At 32.0% G+C, this 27,021-nt stretch overlaps 1 protein-coding gene and 1 pseudogene across 1 annotated transcript; both read right to left on the reverse strand.

Annotated features, from left to right (window-relative positions):
* The window catches only part of LOC132726101 (neurogenic locus notch homolog protein 1-like), a 56,087-nt pseudogene extending 47,293 nt beyond the window's left edge, over positions 1 to 8,794 (reverse strand).
* A 12,964-nt stretch (positions 8,795 to 21,758) lies between these two features.
* On the reverse strand, positions 21,759 to 22,681 carry LOC132726108 (uncharacterized). Its single transcript, XM_060711376.1, has 2 exons — positions 22,468 to 22,681; positions 21,759 to 21,982 (listed from the first exon to the last, which is right to left on the reverse strand). The coding sequence occupies exons 1-2, from the start codon at positions 22,679 to 22,681 to the stop codon at positions 21,759 to 21,761; spliced, it is 438 nt and encodes a 145-aa protein (XP_060567359.1).
* Positions 22,682 to 27,021: the final 4,340 nt, after the last annotated feature.

Consider the following 27,021-nt stretch of genomic DNA (forward strand, 5'->3'; position numbering starts at 1 on the left):
TTCAATTTTGATGTAGAAGTATTACCATATTCACAATTATTTCCGCCATATCCGTCGACGCATGCACAAGAGTAGCCGTCATTTTCGTCGGTACAATTACCTTTATTACGGCATGGGTTAAAGGCTGAAAAAAGAAAGGTGGCATTAAAAATAAATCGTATACAAGAATACATAATCGTTTCAATGCATAAATTATATTGGATAATGAAAAGGACTATTTTGACTAGTGAATCACTTGGAATGTAAAGAATATGAATCGATAAAAGAAATCACTGAAATCGATGGCTGAAGTAACGTTTTTGTGTGTAATAAACCAAACAAAACTCGGAGAACTTATGACTAAATTGCTACAAACACTACTTCGCATATAACTGTTGAAAAAATGAAGAGAAGGGGGAAAAGAAGCATTAATGTTTTGACCGTTTATTTAATAGCGCAGATTTATATATCAATTTTAACATTGCATTATAATGGTTGTTAATGACATACCCGTCCAATTATACGCATCTACCGAAGATTGACAAGCTAAACAACCTGCTGGAGACATGTCATTTTCTGCTACACAACCGCCATCGATAAAACAGTATTCAGGCTTAAATAAAATGTTTCATATATGACATTTTTTACAATTTTACAAAAAAATCTTATTGACATTCCATTCATTAAAATATTTTTAGAATATATTTTGATTTAAAGTTGATAATTTAACGTGTATGACATTAACCACATGTCTTAAATTCTCTCATTGTTTCTGCGATAACTTAAAGTGATGATTTCAGCATATTCTTTTGGTTATTTCACATAATGTACTTGGCTTAGGGAAAAACTTTACAGTTTTACAATTTCTAAAAGATGTTCTCAGGATATAAGTTTTAAGAATATATGTTGGGCACCCTGAATGTAAATATTTATTTACAGACACAATTCATATTATTTATAAATCTGTTGCAAAAGTCCAACATACATGTCTTTTAACATTCTGAATGATGTAAGAATCAATAAATACACAAATCCAAAGATATTTATTCCTTTATGTTTAAAATGAATTATTACTAACTTCAAATAATGTAAAAGAGGTAATTTATATTGTGAGTAAGAATTCAACAATCAAAATATTAACGTTTTAAGGCAAACTTAAATGAAGGCTTTTGTATCGTGTTCTTTCAAAGACATAATGACATGTGGAAGGTACTTCTGAGTAGTTTTCTAGATTTGCTGGGTAACTAATTAAGTTAATATAAGTAGTAACCTAAGAATGTACGCATCTAAAGCATTTGATTCTTTACAACACCAGCTGATCTACTTTCACTTAGCTTTAAAGTAAAGAAAATGGGTACTCAGAATTATAAGCTACCTTCAAACTGAAAGATGCATTTTCGAAGGAAGTAAATTCTACTTCTTGGCAAGTTGAGTCAAACACATAAACGCTTCTATCATTTCCGTATGTGATGCCATTGTTGCTGATTGAAAAATCGTATTTCGTAGCAAAAACACCTTCGGTACCAATTATATTGTCTTGTATACAACACACACCAGTATATATATCTTCATATCCACCTGTGAAAGACTTTGTAGACACTAGCTCCTTTTCCCCACTAACTGTTATCTGCCCATTTGAAATTGAAATATCCGCATAATATGATAATGAAAACTTCATTTTTAAATTTTCCAAAATTCAAAAAAGGATAATAAATTACACCACACTTTTGTTTCAATATAAATATATATACCTTAGAAACATTTGTTTGGCATTTGAAACCGTCTAATATGTGTGTAGATCTGACATGGAAACATAAACATTCATCACCATCACCCAGATCACATTCTCCGCCACCTTCTATATCGTCAATTATCAAAGGATCCCTTTCATCTATGTCACATTCTGGTCCATGGAAAAATCCAAAACATAAACACTCACCTGTAATATACGTCTGAAATTAGTTCAAGAACCAAATCGCAAAATGAATTTCACATATTTTACAGTATAAAGGTCACACAACATTTTACTCATACTAGTATCTCTTATGTAAACTGATTTTCGAAATTAGTAGTGAATTAAGTATGGAAAATTTCTCCATATTACTTAAACTACGAAGATTGATCAAAAAGTTCTTGGCCTGATGTTCCGGTAGTCAGAGAACACAATTAATGATCTTACTTTTCAATATAAACGCCCTCTACATAAATGCACTTTGCCCACCTCCAACTTGTTTAACTCTTCAAAATAGAAATCTCTATTTTGGTCCTCAAGGAACTCATTGACCGCCTCCATGACATCTTCATTGCTTCCAAAACGTCTATTATGAAGCTTGGTTTTCAGTTTCGGAAACTGGTAGATGTCAGAGAGGGCCAAGTCTGGAGAATATGGTGGATGGAGAAGAATTTCAAAGCCGCAGTCAGTTGCAGCAGCCATCGAAACTTGGGATGTGTGAGCTCGCGCATTGTCGTGCAGGAGCAGGACGCCTTAAGTAAGTTTGCCCCTCCTTTTACTCACGTTTTCTAGACGCAGACGTCTTATTTCGTCTGCATAGTACGTACTGTTATAGTCAATCATGATTATCCCCTGACTATAAAAAATTGCGGCCATCATCTTCCCTGCTGATGACATCCGCTTGAATTTCTTTGGAGGGGATGAGCCAGGATGCTTCCATAGCATGCTCTTTTTTTGATTCTGGATCAAAGTGATGGACCCATGTTTCATACTGAGTTACGATCCAGTAGATAAAATCAGGTTCATCCTCGAAGGGAGACAAAAGATATCTTGAAATGTCAAACCTGGTCCGTTTCTGGTCGTCAGTCAACTGTCTGGGGACCCATCTAGCGGAAACCTTTGACATGCCATAGACATAAGTCAGAATTGCCTGAACTGAGCCAAAGTTTGTACCCACATTCCTACCAAAGTTCGCAGGTCTCGCCTTCTAGCGCACATGACCAGATCGTGTAGAGCTTCGGATGTTTCATTGTTGGTGTCCTTTTTTGGCCGCCCAGGCCGCTCATCATCTCCAATGCTCTCCCTGCCCCTCTTAAATCAACAGCCCCATCACTTATAGTGCTATAGGAAGGGGACTCTTTCCCAAGTGTATCCATGAATTCTGTCCTTGGATTTCCTTGGGGGACATCCCTTTCTTACATAGGTACTTAATGACGGCTCTGGTTTCAATTTTCTCCATTTGGTCAAAATTACATACCCCTCTACTGATCAAAAGGTGTTAAATGTTACTTAATCTGTGTAAAACCGCGTGTAACTCGGTCACTTATCTTCAATAAGATATGATATCAGTATTGGCGTATCGTGTGTAAATGTCAGTGTAGTGGCTAGAAGTATATCGAGCCGAGAACTTTTTAATCATACTTCGTATTATCAAATATATTATCTCTTATTATTTTCTTTCTGGAATCTCATGCTAACACCGCATATTTAACATAAGTATTTATAATACATACTTGTGTCTGTACATTCACCGTTGTTGCTGCAGTTTCCTGGGCATGTATTTCTATAGAATGTTACAACCTTTTCAGTGTTATTTGCAACATATATAGGCTGACGTTCTATTATGTTCTTTACAATATTATTAACAGCTTCTACATGTGCTGATGCCCATGACGTGTCGTTTCCAGCCTGAAACAAGAATAATACCTAAATATGCCCGATGAATTAATGTGGTTACGATACTAGTGGATACAGTGAATACAACTGTCATATGATGACTTGTCCCGCTTTTTTACTGGATGAAAACCTCTGATGCACATATCTTATTGCAATTTCGAGTAAAATCACAAATGGTCCCGAAAGTAACCATTATTAAACTAGAAATGTATCCATAGGACACGGGTGCCCCCACCGCGCCACTGTTCTGTCAATCTTATGACTCTAGGTCAAATATTTTTTTAAAACTAAAAGTCTTTTACTAAGTAAAGGGCAAGAACTTAACAAATACTGAATAAATCCACAAGCAAACCCCAAGTCGAAAATTGCAAATTTATACTACTCTTAGTCAAGGGCAATAACTCTAACAAAACTAAAAAAATCCACATGCAAAGTCATAGCTTCACAGTGATGTGAATCATTATTCCTGTAATTAAGTGATGTTGATCATTATTCCTGTAAAGTTGGTCGATTCTAACTCAAGCACTCAAGGAAAATAACAACATAATGAAACAGTTTTTACTGAGTCAAGGGGAATAACTCTACAAATACTGGATAAATCCACAAGCGAAACCCCAAATGCAAAACTAAATATGCTGAGCAACCTTCCCATAAGGTTTAATGACTCTATGTCAAATCCTTGTTGAGTTACATGCGACACAAGTTGAAAATTGCAAACAATTTCTAGGTCAAGGGCAATAACTCATAAAATACTAAAAATGTCCAGACAAAAATACCCTGGTGCACAACTACACATGCTGATCAATATTCCTGTAAACTTTCATGACTCTATGTCAAATCCTTTTTGAGTTACATGCGACACAAGTTGAAAATTGCAAAATTTTACTAAATCAAGGGTAATAACTCTAAAAATACTAAAAATATCCAGACGAAAATATCCAGGTGCACAACTTCACATGCTGATCAACATTCCTGTAAAGTTTCATGACTCTAGGTCAAATACTTTTGAGTTACGTGCGACAAAAAAGAGAACGGACAGACGGATGGACGGAAGGACGGACGGACGGACAAGGGTAAATCTAAATGCTCCCCACTAAAGTGGGGGCACAATAATTTAAAAGTTGGGATTCACACTCGCAGGAGTGAAGAACAAGTCATTAGAAGTAAGCGGTCTTCAATAATATTGATAGAATTTCAAGTTCCTGTGATATTTGCCAACACACTCAATATAAATAGACAAATATGATCACAGCAGCTATCTACGTCATTATATTAATGGCATATAATTTCCAACTATGGTGTTTTTTGTTTTTCTTTTTGGTTTAAATTGTCTAAAGCTAAACACAGTACCTGTTCATTGCACTAGTTATAAATGATGATAATCGTTTTTTAAAGATACTAAACTATGTTTGGCTTTCTATAATATATTTCTTAATGGAAAGAATATAATATCTGCAAGTTTCCTTTGATAATTTTCACACGATCAAGTTTTTATAAGCAAATGCATTTATATATTTGTAAGGAAAATAAGGATATTAAATTTTACATATCTTATCATATATCAAAATTCTGCCAAAGTTAGAAAACTATTGATATGTATGTCTCAGAATATATTTAACTCGAGAATCTGAAACAAAATAATTACATCTTTTCAAAGTATTTTGCAGCATTTATCGTATATTTCAAAAGACCCTTAACATGCTTTAACAGGAATAATCAGCCATGTCAACAGTGCAAGACAAGGTTAGCTGCACGATAGCCTGCTAGGTTCCATATAATTGCTATTTTTGTATTTCTCAGTTTTTGAAAGGACCGTGTCTTATTTATTTAAATCAGGTGATAGATTTATTATATTTGTAGCGTGGCTCGAATAGAACCAAAATATCTCTGAAAGTATACAAAACAATAGTGACACGTGAAATAATGTAATAAATTTTGGATAGAAGAAAGTGTTGACCTATTTTAATGTATCCTTTGTAATGTATTGACTCTGATTGATTTTTAAGAAACATATACTGGACTAACATACATACTACTACATCAAATGTGCACTGTCTAATAACGTCTTCTGGATCTTCATTGCCGCCGACCTCTGTATACTCTTGCACTGCTAAACTACCGGAAATTTTGTCTCTACAAAGCTCCTCAGCTTCTGCTTCCGTAATAAAGTTGTCTTGACGCTTATAAAGAAATGATAATTTATTGACATAAATGATCCATCGTAGTATTGTTGAATTGTTAAAACCGACATTCAGTTAAATAGCAAATCACTACCTTTACTTAATATATGATGGTATGTATAGACTCAGTCAAACCGAGTCTGCAATTCTCTTGTAATTTTGTTTTGATAAATGCTTACGAGGGATCACTTTGTTTCCAGATTTTTGTTAGTTAAAGATATGCTATGCTCAAACTTGATGTTAGATGATAATGAAATACATTTTCTTTACATGCTTTACTTCACATCAAGTAGATATGTTATATCTAAAACTCTATACACTATATGAAGTCACAATATGATTATATAGTGTCATTTAAAAAGACTTTGCTCGTACTTGTGCCGTAATAGGGAACGCAGCTTCAAATATTTAGTTTATTCATTCTTTTATTTAAATTAGACATTATTCGGTAACAAAACAATGCAATAAATTTATATGTATAGTTTATCTTTAAGCTCATGCATATTTAACATTGTCCATTCTTTTATAAAAAAAAAACAAAAAAAAAACAATGAGTCTTGGCATAAAGGTGCTAAAAGCTTTAACCTATTTAATTTTACTTATAACCGATATATAAGAATGTATTTGTATAATGAAGTGTGTCTTTATCCCAGTACAATAACTTTGGAATAAGCTAATATATTGTTCAGCGAAATGTAGAATTGTGAAAGAAAAATTATTAAAATAACGATTCTACAAATATCATTATTTCACATAAGAAATGCAACACCTTTTTGTTATTTTACCCGTATAATAGATATGCATCATACTCAAACTAGTATTGACCTATTTTACTGTTGTTCCAAATTTCACTGCCAATTAACGCAGCATATAATGTACAACATATAAATGTTATTCTAAATTATAATATAACCAATTATGTATCTTTATTAATTAAACTTCAGAGAGATGGTAATAAAGAATTTTAACTTATTTATAAGGTCATTTTTCCAGTTTTTTTTATTTGCATAACAGGAGAAAAACGGGTCTTATGGTCTATATGATCCCCTACTAGTGACAGGTTACTGAAAAGCTACCAGAGATAATGTTATACTTTGGTTAAGTTACATTAATAATGATACAGTAAATATGCACATATTAAAAGAATAGCTTTTGTATTGCCGTATATATTATTACTTCATGGAAATGTTAAAGTGGCCAAACTATATCTATTTCTGCAGCCTGAAAATATACTGAGTCCGTAAATCAAATCTTGTTAGAAAATATTGCATTTGTAACTGGGAAAATCAAGGATTAGTTGAATATGTATATTTAACATTTTTTGAACTTAAATAGAGATATTTGGTTTCTTTATCTCCATAATTGACAGTGTTGCCGTCAAATATAGTCGAGATAAACACGTGTTCATGAAAAACAATTTCAAAAGTAAAGCATTTCTAGTGATAATTGAAAAGTGGTTGTGATTGAAATCTGGCAGTATATAAACAGGACAATGGTGTCGCCATTTCATTGCCTTACAGGTCGAAATTCTTCATACTTACTTATATTTCGTTCAATAACTTATATATACATGTATATCATTCAATACAATTGGTAACATATATAAAGGGGTGACCTTTGTACAATGACCTCAAAATGAATAGTTTCATATGCAGTCCATGGGTAATATCTAAATAATGTGGAACGTTCTTAGGCTAATTCTTCTCATATTTATTAATCGGATATGGATTTCACATTTAGTGTCTCTCTGTGACTTCGACTTTTGGCATTTCAAAATCATTTTGGTCATCTTCTTGTCCTGGTGAATTTACCTCATAAGACACATAAACCTGATTAATATCTCAGTAAAGTGGAACGATCTTAGGCTTATTCATCCTTATATCTATTGATCAGAAAAAAAATTACAAAGTGTCACTATGACCATGAACTTTGACCTAACGACCCCAAATCATAAGTGGCCACCTACTAGATAATGCCTCTTCAAAGCTATCATCAAGTAATATAAACCACAGCTTATTCCTTATCAAGTTATCAGACAACTATTTCACATTAAGTGTCTCTCTGTACCTTGACCTTTCGCTTAATGAGCACACAATCAATTAGGTCATCTTCTGACCAAGGTCAATTGCCCTCATAGGACACACAAATCTCACAGCCTTTTGATTGTCAGGCTTTTTATCGGACAAAGACAATTGGATGAACATAACCCATCAAAATACGATTCACACTTTTAATAGGTAGAAGTCCGCCAGCAAACAGCAATTGGGACAGCATCATGTTTGTAATCCGTGGATTGCTAGTTCGATTCTCGGGCAAGGCAAACTTATTTCGTGACATCTAATCATTTATCTCTCATCGCCGATTCAGAAATCATTTAGGATAAGAAGACAGTAGCTTGCGGACAAATCGGTTTTTAGTAGTTACATTTGTTATTAAGTTATATGTATGTTATTTTGTATGTAATTTACTATGTTTAAGACTAAAATAAAATGTCTGTACTGATCTATTCTTTATCCAGAAAAGCAGGTATGGTGGAGCAATCGCCAAGATATGACCAAAAAATGTGTAACAATTCGTGTAAAAATAAGACAAACAAACAAAACAAACAAAAAACAATATTAAGAAAAATGCGATATAAATAAATCAAAACAACATATACACAATTAATTCTTTTTGTAAAATAAGGCTAAAAACACAATAATTAAACCTTACGTACTATATAATCATGAAAATACGAAAATTGAATACATGCTTTTGTAAATATCAAAAAAAGGTTACAGCATTACCTTGATCCTTTTTTTTATTTCATGAGTATCTTTTGGGGTCATTAACTTTAGCAATCTAGCTACTTCTTTGTCATGTGTATAACTGCCATCATCGCTCCTCTTTCTTCTTCTCAGTACTTCACATTTTTTATGAGTAATTGATCTGCTCATAGTACAATTCAAATATTGAGTCGGATAGCATGTTGCTTCCGCTTCTTTTTCATGACTTTTGCTGCTTTTGCATACACAAAACATTCCATTTAGGTCACCCCACCTACTTAATGGTCTACTACCAGTTAAAAATAAATTGAGGCGTCTTGTGTCTTCGGAATTTAAACTGAAAAAGAAAGAACAATTCAGTGCACGAATGTATGTGTGTAAGAAAAGGGAAACGAATAAAATACTTTATGAGTGTTTAACTTCATGTGGATCAATAATTGTCAAAAAGTTATCAATATGCCAATCAAAAAGTTTATTTTTTTTCACTTTTCAGAAATATTTTTTCTAGAACGACTTAGAATTGAAATAAAAACAAGATTAAAACAGGATAATCGTATTACCTCCAGCTTTCTGTGAAGTCTGCAAAATGACTTTTATGATTTACAGTGTTTCTTAATGAAACAGTTCCGTCTCTATGCCGAAAATCATTTTCAGGATTATTGTCAAAATATCCACACAATCCCCTAGTGTTATACAAGTCTTTAGGTGCCATCGTAATATCTATGTTCATTGTTCCACCGTAACGTCCGCCGTATTCATTTTGAAAAAGTCTTATTGTTATTTTAGTTCCAATTGGTGTAAATACCTTTAACAATAATAATTGTTATTTTTATTCCAATTTGGTCAAAATACCTTTCACAATAATAATTGTTATTTAGTTCCAATTGGTGTAAATACCTTTAACAATAAAAACTGTTATTTTAATTCCAATTGGTGAAAATACCTTTAACAATAATAATTGTTATTTCAATTTCAGTTGGTGTTAACAATTCAATAGTAAAAATGTTATTTTAGTGCCAATTGCTGCTTACATATTCAACAATAAAAGCGTTATTCTAGTTCAAAATGCTGTTAACATTTTCAAAAATAACAATAGTTATTTTAGCTTCGATTGGTGTAAAAGATAACCTTCTTTTTCTATAATTGATTGCTATTCCAATAAAATTATAGAATTGCAAATGCCTGCAAATACGTGCCGGGTACAGGACAAAAGTTCTGTGAATATTTGGGTAAATTTGTTATACGGAAAATAAGTTAAAAAGCTCAAAGAGTTTTTGTTATATACGTGAAAAACAGCGCGACATAATTCCAACAAATGATAAGATCACAAAACCCAGATAGCCTGACCTAGGTTAATACAATAATTATGTCAGAATTACGTTCAGTCCTACAAAAAATTTAAAAGAACTTGTATGCAGGAAAGAATGTTTGCACAAACTACATATTTGAAAACAAAACGTCATATCTTTTTCTAAAGCAATATTATCTTGACAACATGGTTAAAATCTCTATAAAATATTAAGTTTAACAAAAGAAGAAACCGTAATCCCATCAAACTTGAAACACTCACACAGACTCCACAAAAGTTAATCACCAAGGCTTATAAAATGTTTTGAGAACATTGGTTTAAAGTATTTAAGAAATGTTTATGTATGAGAATTACACACAAAATAAATGATTAAACCCTGTCATTCACCTGTACACATTTATAAATTTTAATGTTAAACAAACTTCTATTAGTTTAATAAGGTCATTATAGATGTTGATTAAAACAACCTCTAATATAATAAGATAAAAATATGCGCCATCGGAGATCTTGAAATGTAGAAGAAAAAAAGCGAGTAATCACCGATTGGATTGATTAACAAACTTGATTAAGCATGCCTTGTATTGCATAATAATCAGGTCAAGTTTGATGTTACATATATTTTAAGTAGTGCTATGTTTTAATACAGGATGTGCCTTATGAAGTGACTGTAGCAAAATATAATTCGAAGGCTTTTCTATACTACTTCGTCATTAAGTGCTTTAAAATAAAAGAGCCTTTATAAAATAAAGTAAAATAAGAATCCCTTAAGAAAGCCCAACGCGGCAAAATTAAAAATGTTGCAGGCTCGGTTTGATTGAGCCTGTTCGTGGACGATACTGTCAAGTGTAAACTACCGTCCACACCCCCTAGCACCGGCTTAAGCAGAATTCAATATTTAACATGGACTGTTAAAATTTATGATAATTAATCGTGTTCGCTTTTGTAACTAAAATGAGCCAGACATAATACTTACATCGTACATGTAATCGTTAATCCTTACGACCTGTAAAATACCCCCGTCTTCACATCTTATAAACTGAAGGAAGTTTATGCTACCACACCTATTTATCATAAATACATCTCCACCCGCTCGTATCGCAATACCACATGCACACGTCGCCCGTTGATTGTTACAGATTTTAGTTTGTTCTTGAACCTGGCAATTAAATAAGGTTTGTTAATTTTGAATGAGCTAAGATGATTAAGGTGATTCCGCTTTGTCAGCCATGTTTGTTTTCACAAAGTCTGTCCAAAGTGAAAGTAGGCCAAAATTCTTATAACAACAAAGCTCACATTGTTATATGATAAGCTATTTGCAAGTACACTTCCAGTTCGCAGTTTTAAAGACTATTTTAAACAAAAATAAAAATGATAACAATAAGAATATTTACCTTGAATGTGCTACATTTCTGAAGACCAAAAACATTCTGTTGCAAAGTTTTATGCACATTTCATGAATGGCAAAATCCTTTTTAAAGTCTATTTTAATGCCAACAAATGCTATTTTTGCAGAAAAATACAAAAAACTTTAAAAACATAAATCTTAGGAAAGTAGTTTATCTGACCTTGAAAAAATGGCCACCATGACATGTGTAAAAAGTAGTACCATGAAAATAAACATCATTTACCTATTTCTTGTGTACATGACAAGCAGACACACTTCACTGTTACACATAAAAAGGTTAGATTTTAAAGTTTGATTGTGTTTTCATTTTAATTGTAGTTCATAAGGCTATAAATGATGATTGTTTTCTTGCACTACGTTTTTACAAAAAAAAATTGGAGGACATGTGCTTAGAAGGACATGAGATACTGATTTAAGTACCGAGTTATGTTTTGAAAGTTTTTTGTATTTGCTACAAAAAATAGCATTTGTTGGCACTAAAACAGACTTTAAAAAGGATTTTGCCATTCATGAAATGTGCATAAAACTTTGCAAAAGAATGTTTCATGTCTTCAGAAATGTAGCACATTCAAGGTAAATATTCTTATTGTTATCATTTTTATTTTTGTTTATAATTGTCCTTAAAATATAAACCTGGAAGTGTACTTTCAAATGGTTCATCATTTTACAATAAGAGTTTTGTTGTTATATGAATTGTGGCCCACTTTCACTTTGGATACACTTTAGTGAAAACAAACATGGCTGACAAAGCGGAATTACCTTAAATTTTGACTTGGTTATATAGTTGAAGATTTTTAGGGTCAATGCAAGACTATTACGCAATTTATGTGATAGATAAATATGTTTTTTAATGAAAAAAAAACAACTGAAATTAAACAAGAAGGCCATGATGACCCTTATATCGTTCAAATGACTGCTTGATATGAAAGTCATTATTGCTTTTGAAGTCACTGCTTGCCATAGAAAGTCAATGATGCTATGGCAGTCACTAGTTACTTTGGAAATTAATAGTGAATGATTGCTATCGAAGTCACTGGTTCCTATGAATAGTTAACGGTTGCTATGGAGTGTCAATGGTTGTAATGGATGTCACTGGTTACTTTGGAAAATCAAAAGTCGCTATTGGAAAACAATATTTACTATGGAAGTCAAAGGTTGCTAGGAAACGTCATCGGTTGGTATGGAAGCCCCTGATCGCTACAAAAAAGCAAAGGCTACTTAAAAGAGTCAATAGTTGCTATTGAATGCCAATGGTTGCAATGAAAAGACAATGATTGCTTTTGAAATCGCTAGTTGCTATAGAATGTCAATGGGAAGTCACTGATTGCTATGGAAAGTCACTGGTTGCTATGGAAATTACTGGTTGCAATGGAAAGTTATTGATGGCTATGGATGTCAATTGTTATGTTTGCTATGGAAAACACTGGTTGCTATGGAAAACAAATGTTTGCTATGAAAAGTCAATTGTTGGTATGGAAATCACAGGTGACTATGGAGAGTCAATTGTCACTATGGAAGCCACAAACTTGGTAGATATCTTCAAGACAATGTTTCTGTAAGAGTTAAAGTTCTTTATTTTAAATTTGATATACTTATAATCACAAAATTTCATTTCTTGATTTTGAGTGTAATCTAAATACATATTTTCACTCTTTCATTTAAGATAACTTCACTATTTCCGCAAAATGTAAAATCTATTTCTTTTTTCCAGTACAAATACGCCATCGGATTGTTTTACGGATGACGTCATTAAACATTACTTTAACATTTTGTTGTGCCCTTGGCTGAAGTGCTACAAGTTGTAACTGTATTTGTTTATTGAAGTTGTCAAAATAAAAAGTAGATCATAATCGGTTTATCTCGTAAGTAATTTATGTATTACATTAACACCAATATATTCAGACAATCCATTGTATTATTTATAAATGCTCTAAAAGAAATATTAAGTTTGTTTTATTTCTTAATTTCAGAGAATCCCATTGTTATATCACATTGATATATTCCATGATTGAGAATACAGAAGATCTTGAAATGTGTGCATTCTTGACTCTTGTAACGGAAAATACCTACAGTTTCATGACAAATATCTTAGCTTGTTTTAGAGATTTTTTAAAAAGTTTTTACTATATTCATATAAGGAAATCATTGACTCCAAAGGATGGGGCTAATTTAGACCTTAGTATTCATTTGGCAAAGGTCCACTAGGCAATGTTTCATTTTCTTGTGGTTTTATAGAAGATGATTTTTTAAAGATTTTACTATATACTCGTATGTTTATGGAAAATCCATGACCCCCAGGTTGGGCAAATTTTAACCATAAATCTATATTTAAACAAACATGGTACAGGTTCATTACAAAATGTTTTATGCCAAATATCTAAGCTTTAGCCTTCTGAGTTATAGGAAAAGTGATTTTTTTCTGACAAGTTTTTCCTATATTAATGTACACATATATTAGACAAATGAACCCCCGGGATGGAGCTCATTTAGACCCTAGACAATGTTTCATGCCAAAAATCTAAGCTTTAACCTTCATGGTTGTAAAGAAGGATATATTTACTATAAACATACGAGGTATGAAGAAAATCCATGATCACCCCGGGGTTCGGCCAATTTATACCGAAGGGCTATCATCTGAACATACTTGGAAGAGCTCTACAAGACAATGTTCCATTCCAAATATCTAAGCTTTCGTCTCAATGGTTTAAGAGTATGTTACTATATAAATATAAAGAAGACTCTCGGGGAGGAGTTGATTTTAGTACAATAAAGACTATGATATTGGAACTGTTTAGACTTCTACTAAATAGTGTTTCTTGCTTATATTCAAGATCTAGCCTTTGTAGAAGACTTGATAATCATTAACTAACTTACGAAAGGTGCGGGGACAATTTTGACCTCGGTGTAATAATTTTAAGTATTTTATCTAGAGTTTCATTCGGTGATGCTACAATCTCTAGGCCTTGCACTGTCAGAGCCCTACTGACCCAGATGCTCAATAAGGCCGAATCATTTGAAATTTTTTAGAAGAGCCTCATTGTTGTTACTCTTAGTATTTTCTTAGATCACATAGAAATACATAATTTCTAGGTTCACATAAACATATGATATAACTTTTCAAGTGAACAAGCATAATGACTGCATAAACGACATTGTGACCATTTTCTGATTACATTTAAACTTTAATACATAGACCCTTTCATTTAACTCCGGATTCAAGTTGTCGCCCTTGGATGACGTCATTGGGGGATACGGTGGACATTGCCATACGATTAAGTACATTAATAGAGGGATATAAAGATCTTTATCCTTTCTTTCGTAAGATTGCTAATATACAATATCCAAGAAATATTTTGAGTTTCAAAAATGAAGTAATTCTGTAGTTTCGAAAAACGGCTGCGTAATGATTAATTGCCATATACATGTATTGGTTGATTATAAATTATTTTTTTATTAAAGCATTACTAAGACAAAGAAAAACAATAATTTAGTTCTATGTAAGTTCAAAAAACTGTTAAGGCATAAAAAGTAAAAATTCGTGTGAATGTACATGTCTGTATACTATTTGAGTCGGCAAAAAATGCACTGTCAAAAATCGTACATAACGCCAATATATTAATGCTGGTAAAGTAAAATTTCCAACTTGATAATTTTTTTTAATTAATATATTCTCTGCTTATCAAATGTTAAAAAAATCACTAAAAATACAAGTTGTGAAACACGTACACAGAAATTCGTTATTAACTGAATTATAATTTTACCAATTTTTAACTGTGCCAGTTGGTAATCATTCTGAAGTATCAAATCAGTAAGGCATGACCAATAAAGTCCCTAGGATGATCCATAACCAAATTCGGACCATAATTATTTTGACAACTTACAAAAGTGACGTAATCTGATGTAATGCTATAACTCTAATATATGCACCCTGGTGATTAATGATGCCGCCTGTATATACAATAAATGTACCCTGTTAGTTTAAACATATTTTATTTATCAATTTTTACAAGCATGTAACATTTTTACATCACAATATATATGGATTGGAAAACAAGCATAACACTTATATTAATTCCTTTCCATGATGGAGTTTCGTCTTTATTATTTCACTTTATATGGTCAGAGCATGTTTTAAAGTTCAAAATTGATCTTATTTAATAAATTTTCGAAAAGTATTACTTGTTTTTTTTTTTGTTTTTTTTTTTTTCATTTTCCCTTTTAATAAAAAAGAGAAGAAAATAAAAATAATGATAACAATAAAAAAAGTTGTGTCACACAGTTTGGCATGGTAATACGATGTTTAAAACGCTGAGTCGGGAATTATGAATCGAAACGCGTTGATGCTTCAATGAAGCTCTGGACACGTGTAAACAGATTCTGATTTATGTCAATATTTAGGCGATCATTGCCGAAAAGAAGATTATCAAGGGTTGGTACACAGGGTAGGTCGTTAAAGAATTGCTGACGTATGATATGGTACTTAGGACAACTGTGCAGAAAGTGGGAGACAGTTTCTATAGCACCACATGTACACAAAGGAGACGAGATTAAGTTTCTCCTATGTAATTCGAAATTAAGAGAGCTGCATCCAAGTCTGAGACGTGTATGGGTTACTTGGTTTTTCCTGCTGCCAAAATTATACAGGTGTTTTGTCTTTTCAGACGATATATTTCTGTAGTTGAGTTTGTGTTTGAAAGCACTTACTGTGGATGCATTTCTAATATGTCCAGGTAAAGAATTCCACTGCACCATGTTAATTAATATGTTACGGCCCAGTGGCGCTTATATATACATTTTTAATGAAATAAGTTACTGGAAAAAGGTCTTTATTTTTTAAATCATAAGAAAAGATATGTAATATCAAAATTATCTTATTATCGTCTGTTGCGAATCTAAAGTTATAAGTCTTTGCCATATATTATATCCTTCACTGGTTCTTTGAAAGATTTTTTATATGGCATAATGAAAAAGAATCAGTATGTGCCGACAGAATGCATTCTGCTATTGTTATGTTAAAGCTTGAAAAACAATCATTAAAAATACATTGGCAGTCTTACATTCATGTTTGTCACAAATACGCCTGAATTTTCTAAATGACAGAAATCGCAAAGAAAACTAGAAAATGACCATTGAAATTTATATTAGGTAATTTCAGTGTGTATGGGTGTTTATTTAAAATTAAAATTTGATATAGTCACTAGCTTTTTATCCTGGCATTAGAGAAAATCTAATCAATATATTCACTTAGAAATTCCGCTCTTTTACCCCGTAGCGAGAATTAATCTCAATCTTTGTTTTTATATTTCTTTTTATTGTCTTGATATTGAATTTATGTAAGCATATGTAAAATTTTTCATGTAATGATTATATTTGAACGATCAGTATTTACGCATCTAACTTTTCAATAAGCTAACACCCCATACTTCACATCCGGTAAGGGAAGTAACTCTCCCCTGACTTTTATCGCTTAAATGAAAAGGTCTATAAGTAACCAATTTTAAGGTTATCTAAGCTGAGTTCATGTACAGATTGAAGTTATATCAATAAACATTATAACTATTTTCTGATATCACATACATTATAGCTACCATGAATTAAATACTTAATGAGTTTAAAAATGTACCCATCCTCTGAAGTACAAAAGTATCAACCCATTTACACAGCAATCCACAGTCAATTTATTACTCGACATTGTTTCAATGTTTCATTCATAAACCTTTGTATCCGTGAAAAGCACCTTTGATTTCTTATATTACTAGTCTAACTAATTGTAGTACGCGTTGAGATAATGTGCTGGTTTGTGAATGGGCATAATTCCCCTTGTAGAAGCGAGATTCTGACCGAAAACAAAATTTATCTGAATCTAGTTTGGCACGACAAAAAGAACTTACCTCAACTCCATACTTTGTGTTTTCATATAAAAGAAAAACGCCCGGGAAAAGTTGGCCATTTTTCCGCTGTTGCTCATATTTCCTATAAAAGAATTACAATAAGAAAAAGAAAAGATGGCAACGTTGCCTTACATTATGTTAGATGCAAATGGTTGTATGGCACATATCATCTCCTCGTTTAATCCTTGACATGCTAAATGTTTAAAATCGAATTGTCTATATTTAATACATATGTTTTGGGAAAATTTCAAAGTAACTACTGACTTAACAGTGAACAGTGCAGACCTTGATCAGACGGAATTTATTTGTCAGCTTGCCATGATCTGCACTTGTTGCATGAAATGATTATGTAGCCACAAATACGATAATGGCTATTAATATAAAGCATTGTTACTTAGAGAAAAACAAATGAAAACTTACACGCCGTCGGCTGATCTCATATGTGGATCTATGTGAGAGTAACAAATCTTGTGTTTGTATTCTTCATTATCAGACACGATAACCTTAAAATACAAACTATGTACTAAAAACGTATGCAAGAAATGTCAAGGTGTTAAGACTTAGTTGTTGTGGTTTTGCTGCTCACGCTCACGACAGTAAACCACAAAGACTTACACGCCATCGGCAGATCTTATATGTGAATTAATGTGCGAAAAAACCTTATTTTGATTCATGATAACTGTTTCGCCGTTGTACCTTTACATCCATTATTTGTATTTCCTTTCTTTAAAAAAATACATGTATATCTGGATTAGTGAGGTTAATTTGATGACATGCAAGACACGTTGGAAAGTTTTAAAATTATCTCTATACAGAGTCATTATTAGCATATTTTTAAAGATTCAATCAAAAAAATGAATTTATTACATACAATACTCATACATCAGATGGGCTTCTAAGGAAGTCAAGGTATAAATGATCAGATATGAGGTAATTAATATGGTATAAAGGAACGATAAGAAAAGCTTCGCATGTGATGTATTAAGCTTTTTGTTGAGATGCTGTTATTTGGTATCATTGCAAAACTGTCATTGAAGATGGATATGTTGATAACATGATAAGACAAACAGATACAGATATTTTGAAAGTGTAGTATAGCATAAGTTTTGAAAATGAAAGATAAGCGAAAAGTAAAGATGTTTACCTTAATCAGTGGGAATGTATAATCTTTCCAAATCCGATGTCCCATTGTACTAGGAAATTGCAACAACAGATAAAAAAGTCGTTTGTCATTATAGGTCATATCAGTTGTTGCTATAGTAAAATTAAACACTGTATCTGGGTTCCAAATTGATCCATTTTTTAAGGCCTGAAGTTAGAATGATGTTAAATTAATTATTTTGAAGATTCATTCGCTTTATATTGATACGTTAAATGTTACTGTAACGAAATGAAAGTGCTACTCCTAAGTGTTAATGTTTAAATAGTATAAAGCCATGTTTGATGAAATATGTTTTTTTTTAAATATCATTTTAGTTCATATTATAATGTACCTGTAAACAATTTATGTACCGATGGCACGAATGGTAATTTATCCAAATTGGCTTTATCAACGTTGCATTGAAAACCCTCGTTTTAACTTTAACACTTTTTAAAATCTTTGATATAAATAACGCTGGGCATATCATCTTTACTTTACAATCTAGTCAAACTAGGTAATGTGGTCAGAAAAGAAAAATGCGATAAAATAAAATGCATTAATTTGATAATTGTTCCTTATTTTATATTGGTTGCTATGGACACCATCTACATACAAACATGCTTTCAAGACAACAGTGGCTTTTCTATTTCATGTCGAAATCATATTTATGTTATGTGCAAAATGTTTTGACGAATGCATACACAAACAAATTATTATGTAATAGGATAAACCCCGCTAATACAGAATGACATTTTTTTTCAGATATCTGAAAATTCATCATATTCAAGAAAGTGAAATATGTATTTATGATTTGCACAAGAAAAATATACCTATTTCAGTTTTATACATTTATGAATACATAGCTGATTATAAATAGTGTACCTGTAAACCATTTGAGCAACGTTGATTTGCCTCTGGTAGTGTATTAAGAATTGTACCCCTGTTTGTGCATTCCAATCCTTCACTTTCACGATCAAATAAGTGGAAGTTTTCAATGCACGGATCGCCAGGTGGATCATTATACCTACATCCTATAGGTATAGTTGATGTCATTTGAAGGTCTGCTTTATTACCTTTATCGATATAGATGGTAGTATTTGGAATCTGCATGATTAAAAATAAATATAGATATTACTAATTGTATGTCTTGAAACTTATGAATGCACACTAACCCTCTAATTACTATAAACAACATTTAAAAACTATGTAAGTGATCTCAACTGTTACGATTATTTTCTTGTGAATCGATGCGTTGCAGGCTTTTAGATGTATATTTGAAATGGTATATACTACAGTCATGTAGGCATGTGGCCGCATCAGTAACATTATCATGAAGAAACTTATTATATATTTATATCATGACTCTTAGATTTATATGATAGCTTAAGAATACGGAATACGGGGATCGTAAATAATAATTATGCAATGTTATAATTATGCAAATGTATGTAATATACTATCTATCATAATAGCCTCGCTGCGTTTATCAGTTTTAAATAAACGAAAATAATATTTTACATTAATGATAAGAATGCGTATACAGTTAATAATCAAATTTATAGTATAGTTGACGATTAACATCAACAACACAAATCTCAAAAAGGCATAAACAGTCTAACACCCAGTTATTTCAACACTTAATTTTCATCATTAACTTTGTGCTGATGCAATGATTACTGAAAATAATTGTTATCATTGCCATTTTCCCACACCAGCATGCTTACTAATTTAACAAGAGTCCTCGTAAAGGAAGAAATATGATAGAATTTTACTTATTTGTTAAATAAAAATGTATAATCTTTACAGAAAACATTAGAAACATACTTTAATGCCTGCATAATAGCTTGTACTATACAACATTTCAGTTTCGCCTGCATCCTCATTACCTGATGTAAGTCCACTGACGCCGCAATAAATCTTGCATGAAAAAGAAAACATACGGGGTCCAAACCAATGTCAACTGATATAACTACTAAATTTAATGAAATAGAAATAATAAAAAAGGTAAAGTATTTTTTTATGTTCTTTGTTTGTTGTGTTTGTTTATTGAAATATGAAATTCAACGTTACTTTATTGCTTTTCAGTAACGAAGTAACGAAATGTTTAATGAACTCTTAAAAATCAAATGTAAAGGAAATACGTTCTTTCCCATCACAGTTCTTTTTTAAATTTGTTTATTTGGTTTAATTCGATTGTGTAGGAAGCTAAAAGCTTATATAAACACTTTCGAATCCGTTCCTCGAACCAACCAGTACTGAGCAATGAGTGTAAAGTTTCTTGCCCAAGGAAACATCGACTTCCCTCATTTATTTATTTATTTATCAATAAAACCTTAAAACGACAGAGTATTCTTAGCGATCTGGAAAAAAACCAGCAACCCTGATATGGATTTAAGTAATAATAATTTTAAAAATACTTACATTAAAGCCCATGCCTATAGAGTTTTCAGTTAGCACATCTTGGTGAAAAAGTAAGGCATTAACATTTTTTGTCGGACCGTATGAAACTAAGAGCTCCCCGTTTACGTACCTATATTTATAATAGATAAATTAGCTATGTATGGAAACATTAAGGACCTTAAATAAGTAAGATCAATAGGCTATGTGTAAGGATTGATTTTTAAATTGATTTAATAAGACTTTTCAATTTATTTTATTCACAATTATTTAAAAAGTACGGAAGGAAGAGTTAAATGGGATCCAGAAAATGAAATCATGATGTGTAAAGTCGACTGATTTTCATTCGATTTAATTAGACACTTTAACAAAAATCAATTTCTTTTCCACAAAGATTAAAAAAAGTTTACATCACAGATATGCTTGAGGTTTTTGCGTAGGCGAACAGATTTCTTTTAGTCTATTGAAAAAAACATTTGTCTTTTTGAAAAACACTCGCAAGACAAAATAATTCAAGCATTTTGAGAAAAGTGACTAAGAATGACAAACAATGGTATAGTCTGTGTAGATTAAATGAATATATTTATCAAATCGAACAAATAAAAGTCGTCGTACACAACATGGTCGCAAGAAATGAAATGAAGGTCCTTTAACTTTTTGGAAAAAGCGTTTCAGCGTGCAAAAAAGAAACTCTATTCTGCTAATTTTACCAGTTGACTCTGTAATAGAAATCCTGTTGTACATTGAAATAACATCTGAACTGAAAGTATGGGTTAAAGTTGATGAGATTTCCAAATGGGCTCGGCAACACTGTTTCTATGAATTTGAGCTCCGGTGCAATGCCTATAACTCCAAGAACAACATCTGATATATCAGGTGGGACGAACAGTTTAGTATAATTTCCTGGAAACAGAAAAGCATATATCATTTATGTGAAAGTTTTCTTTTTTTTCAAATAAAACTTTTAAAGAAGTAATCAGCGTACTAGTAGTGGTCAAATAAGTTGTGTATTGTGAGATATTACGATGCCATTACAAACTAAATAAAGAGGTAAAGGAAATGTCTATGCTAAATGAAAGTTACAGGTCATGAAAACATGATAAAATGATACTTTACTTAAACAGAATGCACTGTATGGCTTTGTTGGGGGAAGGAAATATTGTATTTCGTCTTCACATTTTCTTATCTTCACATCATGCTGTATATCACAAGGGTGTAGATAATCACGTAAGCAGGCAATAGCATTTATCGCTGTTCCATTCAATGTATCTTTCGATGGGTGTGTATCTACAGGTACAAAACGAATCAATTCAAATAATCAATTTATTTTTCCAAATGAACTCATATCTTCGAGAGTAAGCTGATTTAGCAATATGCTCTCTTACTGTTTAATTCATTGTCGTTCTTTATAAAATAGTACGTAAACCACAACGTCCAAGTCAGTCAAGTAAAAACTGTTGATAACGTATTGAATGTTTTCAAACAAAAAGACAAATGATATTTTGCCATGCCTGTTAACTTCTTTGAATAACGTACAAATAGCACAAGAACAAATGTATTATTTATATAAAAATATAAAAACATTTTCATATCTAAAATGTACACTGCTTTTATCATAATTTCGTATTTTTATCAATGGTAATAATACAACTTAACAGATTCTTCAACAACATATTGTTTACAAATTATAATAATCGGTTAATAAACAATTGATGGAAAACACGAGAATAAATTAAGGACATTCAAACGTATCCATTCTAAATGTCTATTACCTTTCAAGTATATTGGGTAGTATGTTGAACAGTCAGTATAATTTGGTCTACTGTTTGAGTCGAGCATGATGAATTGCCATCCATTATGTAAAACTCTGTACCACTCATAATTCAGATTATCATCACTGATACCAAGATTTCCATCCTCTCCCCAATGTCTGCTCGGTTGACGGAGACGCACGTTGGGTAATTGTGTAACATCTTCAGAACACATGCAATCTAAAGTAATAATGCCTTTTATTACAAAGTTTTACTATATTTAAATGTTGGTTCGGTATAATAGAAAATAACGCACGTCTCATTAGCAGCCCTTAAACTAATTGATAGTTTTATATTATCCTATACTTCAAACCACTTGCCCCTCACCGCTGTGGGTTCGAATCCCGACAGGGACTTTGGATTCTTTCATGTGAGGAAGCTATCCAGCTAACTTACTGAACGTCGGTGGTTCTACTCAGGTGCCCGTTCGTGCCTGAAATAATGCACGGAAGGGCACCTGAGGTCTTCCTCCACCTGTAAAGCTGGAAAATCGCGATATGACCTATACTGTGTCGATGTGACGTAAAACCCAAAACAAAACAAGACACAAGACCTTGCGGGGAACACGCTAGACTCTTTCTTACTTCTATGCTGATTGAAGCAAAAATATTGCAGTGTAGAATATTCCTGGGAAAAATAAAATTTTTTGAACAAATTATAATTCGAATTTCAGATTTGACCTTGACAGCCAATGTCATTCAAGGTTGAAAATCACATTTGAATTAATCATTGTCAGCTTTGTCATAAGTGTTTTTGTTCAAAACGGAACCAAATTCATAAAGCACAGAAATGTCTGCCTATTAACATTACTACTTGTTTTATAATTTTTAGAGCAAATTGATAAAATGTGCTAGACACCACATTCGACGTACACAATACAATTTGTTGTACTAGATTTAAGGCCTGATATATGTTTAAGATATTTCATTTGTACCTTTTCAAGTATACTGTTATTACTATATTACTATGTAAACTTTCCTCAAAATCCCGACGTAGAAAACTTTAAAACCTTCAATCACGCACGATAAAAAGTATTTCCGTGTTAACACGTGCTTACGCAAGAAGAGTGACGTCATTTAAATCGCAGTAGTGCACTTTTATTGGCGTGTCATTAAGACCGTTTTTCTCGCGTCGTGTGTCATATATATCCGATGTAATTAGATAAATGAATAGTCAAATACATCTCGTCAAGTAGTCTAACGCTTCCCAAGTGAAAATTATTTTACATTATGACATGCCTAGTTATTTTCCCACTATACACACAGAAGGACAAAAACGGTGTTAAAGTGCCAATAAACAAAAGTTAGGGACTACCAAAATATGCGTCTGTTGTTGTTTTTTGTTGTTGCTGTTGTTTTTTGCGTTTTTTTAATATTGTTTTTTTTTTATTTATTTTTGTTGTTGTTGTTGTTTTCTGTTTTGCCTTATGTGCGTGCGTGCGTGTTTTTTTTTGTTTTTTTTTGTTGGTGTTTTTTTCGGTGGTCCCTCTGATGAGATGGTTAAAGATAGTTAACAAAGCTTTTTAACAGTATAAGGTACTAGTAAATATAATAACGCGAGTTTCTGATATCTTATCATGTTTTCGTTTCCATTATCGCATAATGGCGAGCAGAAACTAATCTAATAACTTGTAGACACTAATTGATATTGTTGTCAAAAAATTCGTTAAAAATGACTGTATGATTATTATTACCTACCAATAATATCTCTGACGTCACTGTTTATGCAAAATTGTGTTTTCTAAAGAAAGTTTTCCGTCAAAAATATCTTTTTTTTATGTTCCCCACATGAAGTCCATATCGAGAAATCATAGATAGAAATATCTTTTTTTTAATAAGTTTCAACAAAACTTTCCATGTTTATTTATATGTGATTTCTTTAGTACATCAACTTTTTCTTCTGTATTGTATTTGCTGCGTTGTGGTTTACTTCCATATATTGTTGAGAGTAATCCCTTTACCATTAATTTATTGAATATTTGGTATAAACTATTTAGTATTGCTTAGCATTACATTGATACCATACCCAGCATTTCAAAATTAAATTGTTTCTTCACAAAACACCCAATGCTATTTTAGGTACTGCTTCAAAAGAAGTCCATTTTCCCAATAAAAATTAAATATTGCCCTATAAAGATCTATATTGTGCTCCGATAACAACAAAACATTTGATAAACCATTAAGAGCTGGATTTAAGGCATAACACTATAAACATTCATTAGCTTAAACTTGGAGTAAGTTACCTCCTACATGGCTTAAATCTTACTATCTCAGAAAATTGGCAACGCCGGTGAGCGGCGTCGTCTCTTATTGAATGCTTTTTATTTTGGCCCACGGAAGGAGCTGTTATTATTAGCAAATGATGTCATGTTGTGTTAATTAGTTTTATTTTGATTCGTAAAATTCAAGTAAACAAACATGTTGTTATATTTGTATTCAATAACTTCATGTAAAAAGCATGTGCATTGTGATATTATTTTCACGAAATTGCAGGCTCAGTTTAACAGTTTGTCCCTTAGGCAGCACACCACACTAAATGAAGCCGCAGCTTGGAATGGCCAGGGAGGATTTCATGGATATAGTGACTATTGTGGATTTAAATTACTGGTTGTCTTTAAAATGCATTTTCAGCATGAAATTTGTTTTTGTGACATGTAATATGATCATTGACAAATTCGAAAACATGGTTAGAAATCACATGCTGTTGAATATAGATGTCAAGATCGCAATTGTTTGTAAACATTGCTTTTAAACAGCATGCTCGGTGAAAACAAGTAATTTTACAGGTGAGTACAAACTTTCAGCAATAGCAAAAAATCTACAAGGCCAAGCACCTATTTCTTTGTGATATTTTGCATGCATAGGGAGTTGCTAAAGCAGTGACAGAGTTTTTGTAGACCGTATATTTGCAGGTTTTTTTTGCCGGAGGGATGAAAAATGTTGTTTTGGGTCTTGGACCACTATAGATTTTTGGCTTTTACGGAATGAATTGGCATTTTTTTAACTGCCTGACTGTTGCACATGGGATGATTTCATTACAGATTTGCAATGGTATGACATATATGTTCTTAACAAAATGTGTTTTCTTTTTCCAGGTTGTGTAGTTTGGGATCAGATTTATCAGACATATTGCTCGTAGGACATTGACGGCAGAAACTTGAAATTTAGTGTGGAGTGCTACCTTAGCTTTATTGGCAATACTAAAACCTGGATTTCGAATATCTTTGGCGTCTACATATATGCCGTATTCTTTTTCATTCATTTATGTATTTTCAAAATTTACATACAAGAAGAACGTTCACTTGCAAATGAGTATTAGGATAGGAATGGAACTGTTGTAAACGATTATCCTATTGGTTTTATCCATATTAATTACGTTAATCTATTGCAGAATGATTTTCTTTGCAAAGTGTACCAGTATCCGGATGTTGAAAGCTATCCGCTTTTCTGCAATTACTGCTGTCACATGACCATCTAACTTTTTATGAATACTTTCTACCATTGCTTTAAATGGCTTAATAAAACTGAGCCTGCAACATTTCATAACTTTGCTGTTTAGGGCGTTCTTTTGGGTTTCATATTTTCTCTATTTTAAGGGGAAGTAACTCATGTTTAGTAAATTATTTGTTCTTTTCTGTCTAACTTAGGTATTACTTACTATTTTTGTTGTATAAAATTTACCAGTTGTAAAGTCCTCAAAAGCATAGAGACCCCGAGGAGTGAATAGTGATAGATTATTTTACTTGCTCATAGACTGAATTTTTCTAGTTTGTTCAGTTAGTACATACCTACAGGTATTCTGCTACAGGAATCTTCTAATCACTATGTGAAACTAATTATTATTTTCTATGTGTTTACAGGTTATAGGTGTTTATACCCATTGTTAGCAGGCTTAAAATAGTATCTATAATAGAGTTTATACATTTTCTTTCCACTAGACTTTGAATTCCATCCATTAGTACCAATGTTAATGTTAATGTTAGGATTTCATATTTATTTAATAGAAACTGTTATGTGCAAACATGTATATCTTAGTATATTGATATGATGAGACTTATAATATTTCTGTATTTAAAAAGTTACAGTTATGACATTATTATTTAAGGGATGATACTTTCATTTAAAGTTATATATGATAATACATGTATTGTTTGAAAATGTCCTTAAACTTGGATCAAGCAATATAATTAATAAAGTCTCAAAAATCATATTCTGAATAGTTATTCTAATTTCTTTCTAACATGTGCATAGTTTGTAAAGGACAGATTCTTTCATATCTATTTGTAATGGAGGGACACCGGTCTCAACCTCCAGGTTTCCAAAGTCAATCCAACAACAGCCTTTTCTTTAAATATACTGTATGTCAATGACACGTCTGCAACCCTAAGCAATAAGCCTTTATTATATGCTGATGATCCAGGTATCCTTGTATCTGGTAACATAAATCTGAAGAAATTCTCTCTTATGGCATGAGATTGGTTAGTTTACTATTAATTGTCTTGCATCTTGGTCCCTT

This window comes from Ruditapes philippinarum, unplaced genomic scaffold (genome assembly GCF_026571515.1).
Source record: "Ruditapes philippinarum isolate M1 unplaced genomic scaffold, ASM2657151v2 ctg1742_1_1_1_1, whole genome shotgun sequence".
NCBI lineage: Eukaryota > Metazoa > Mollusca > Bivalvia > Venerida > Veneridae > Ruditapes > Ruditapes philippinarum.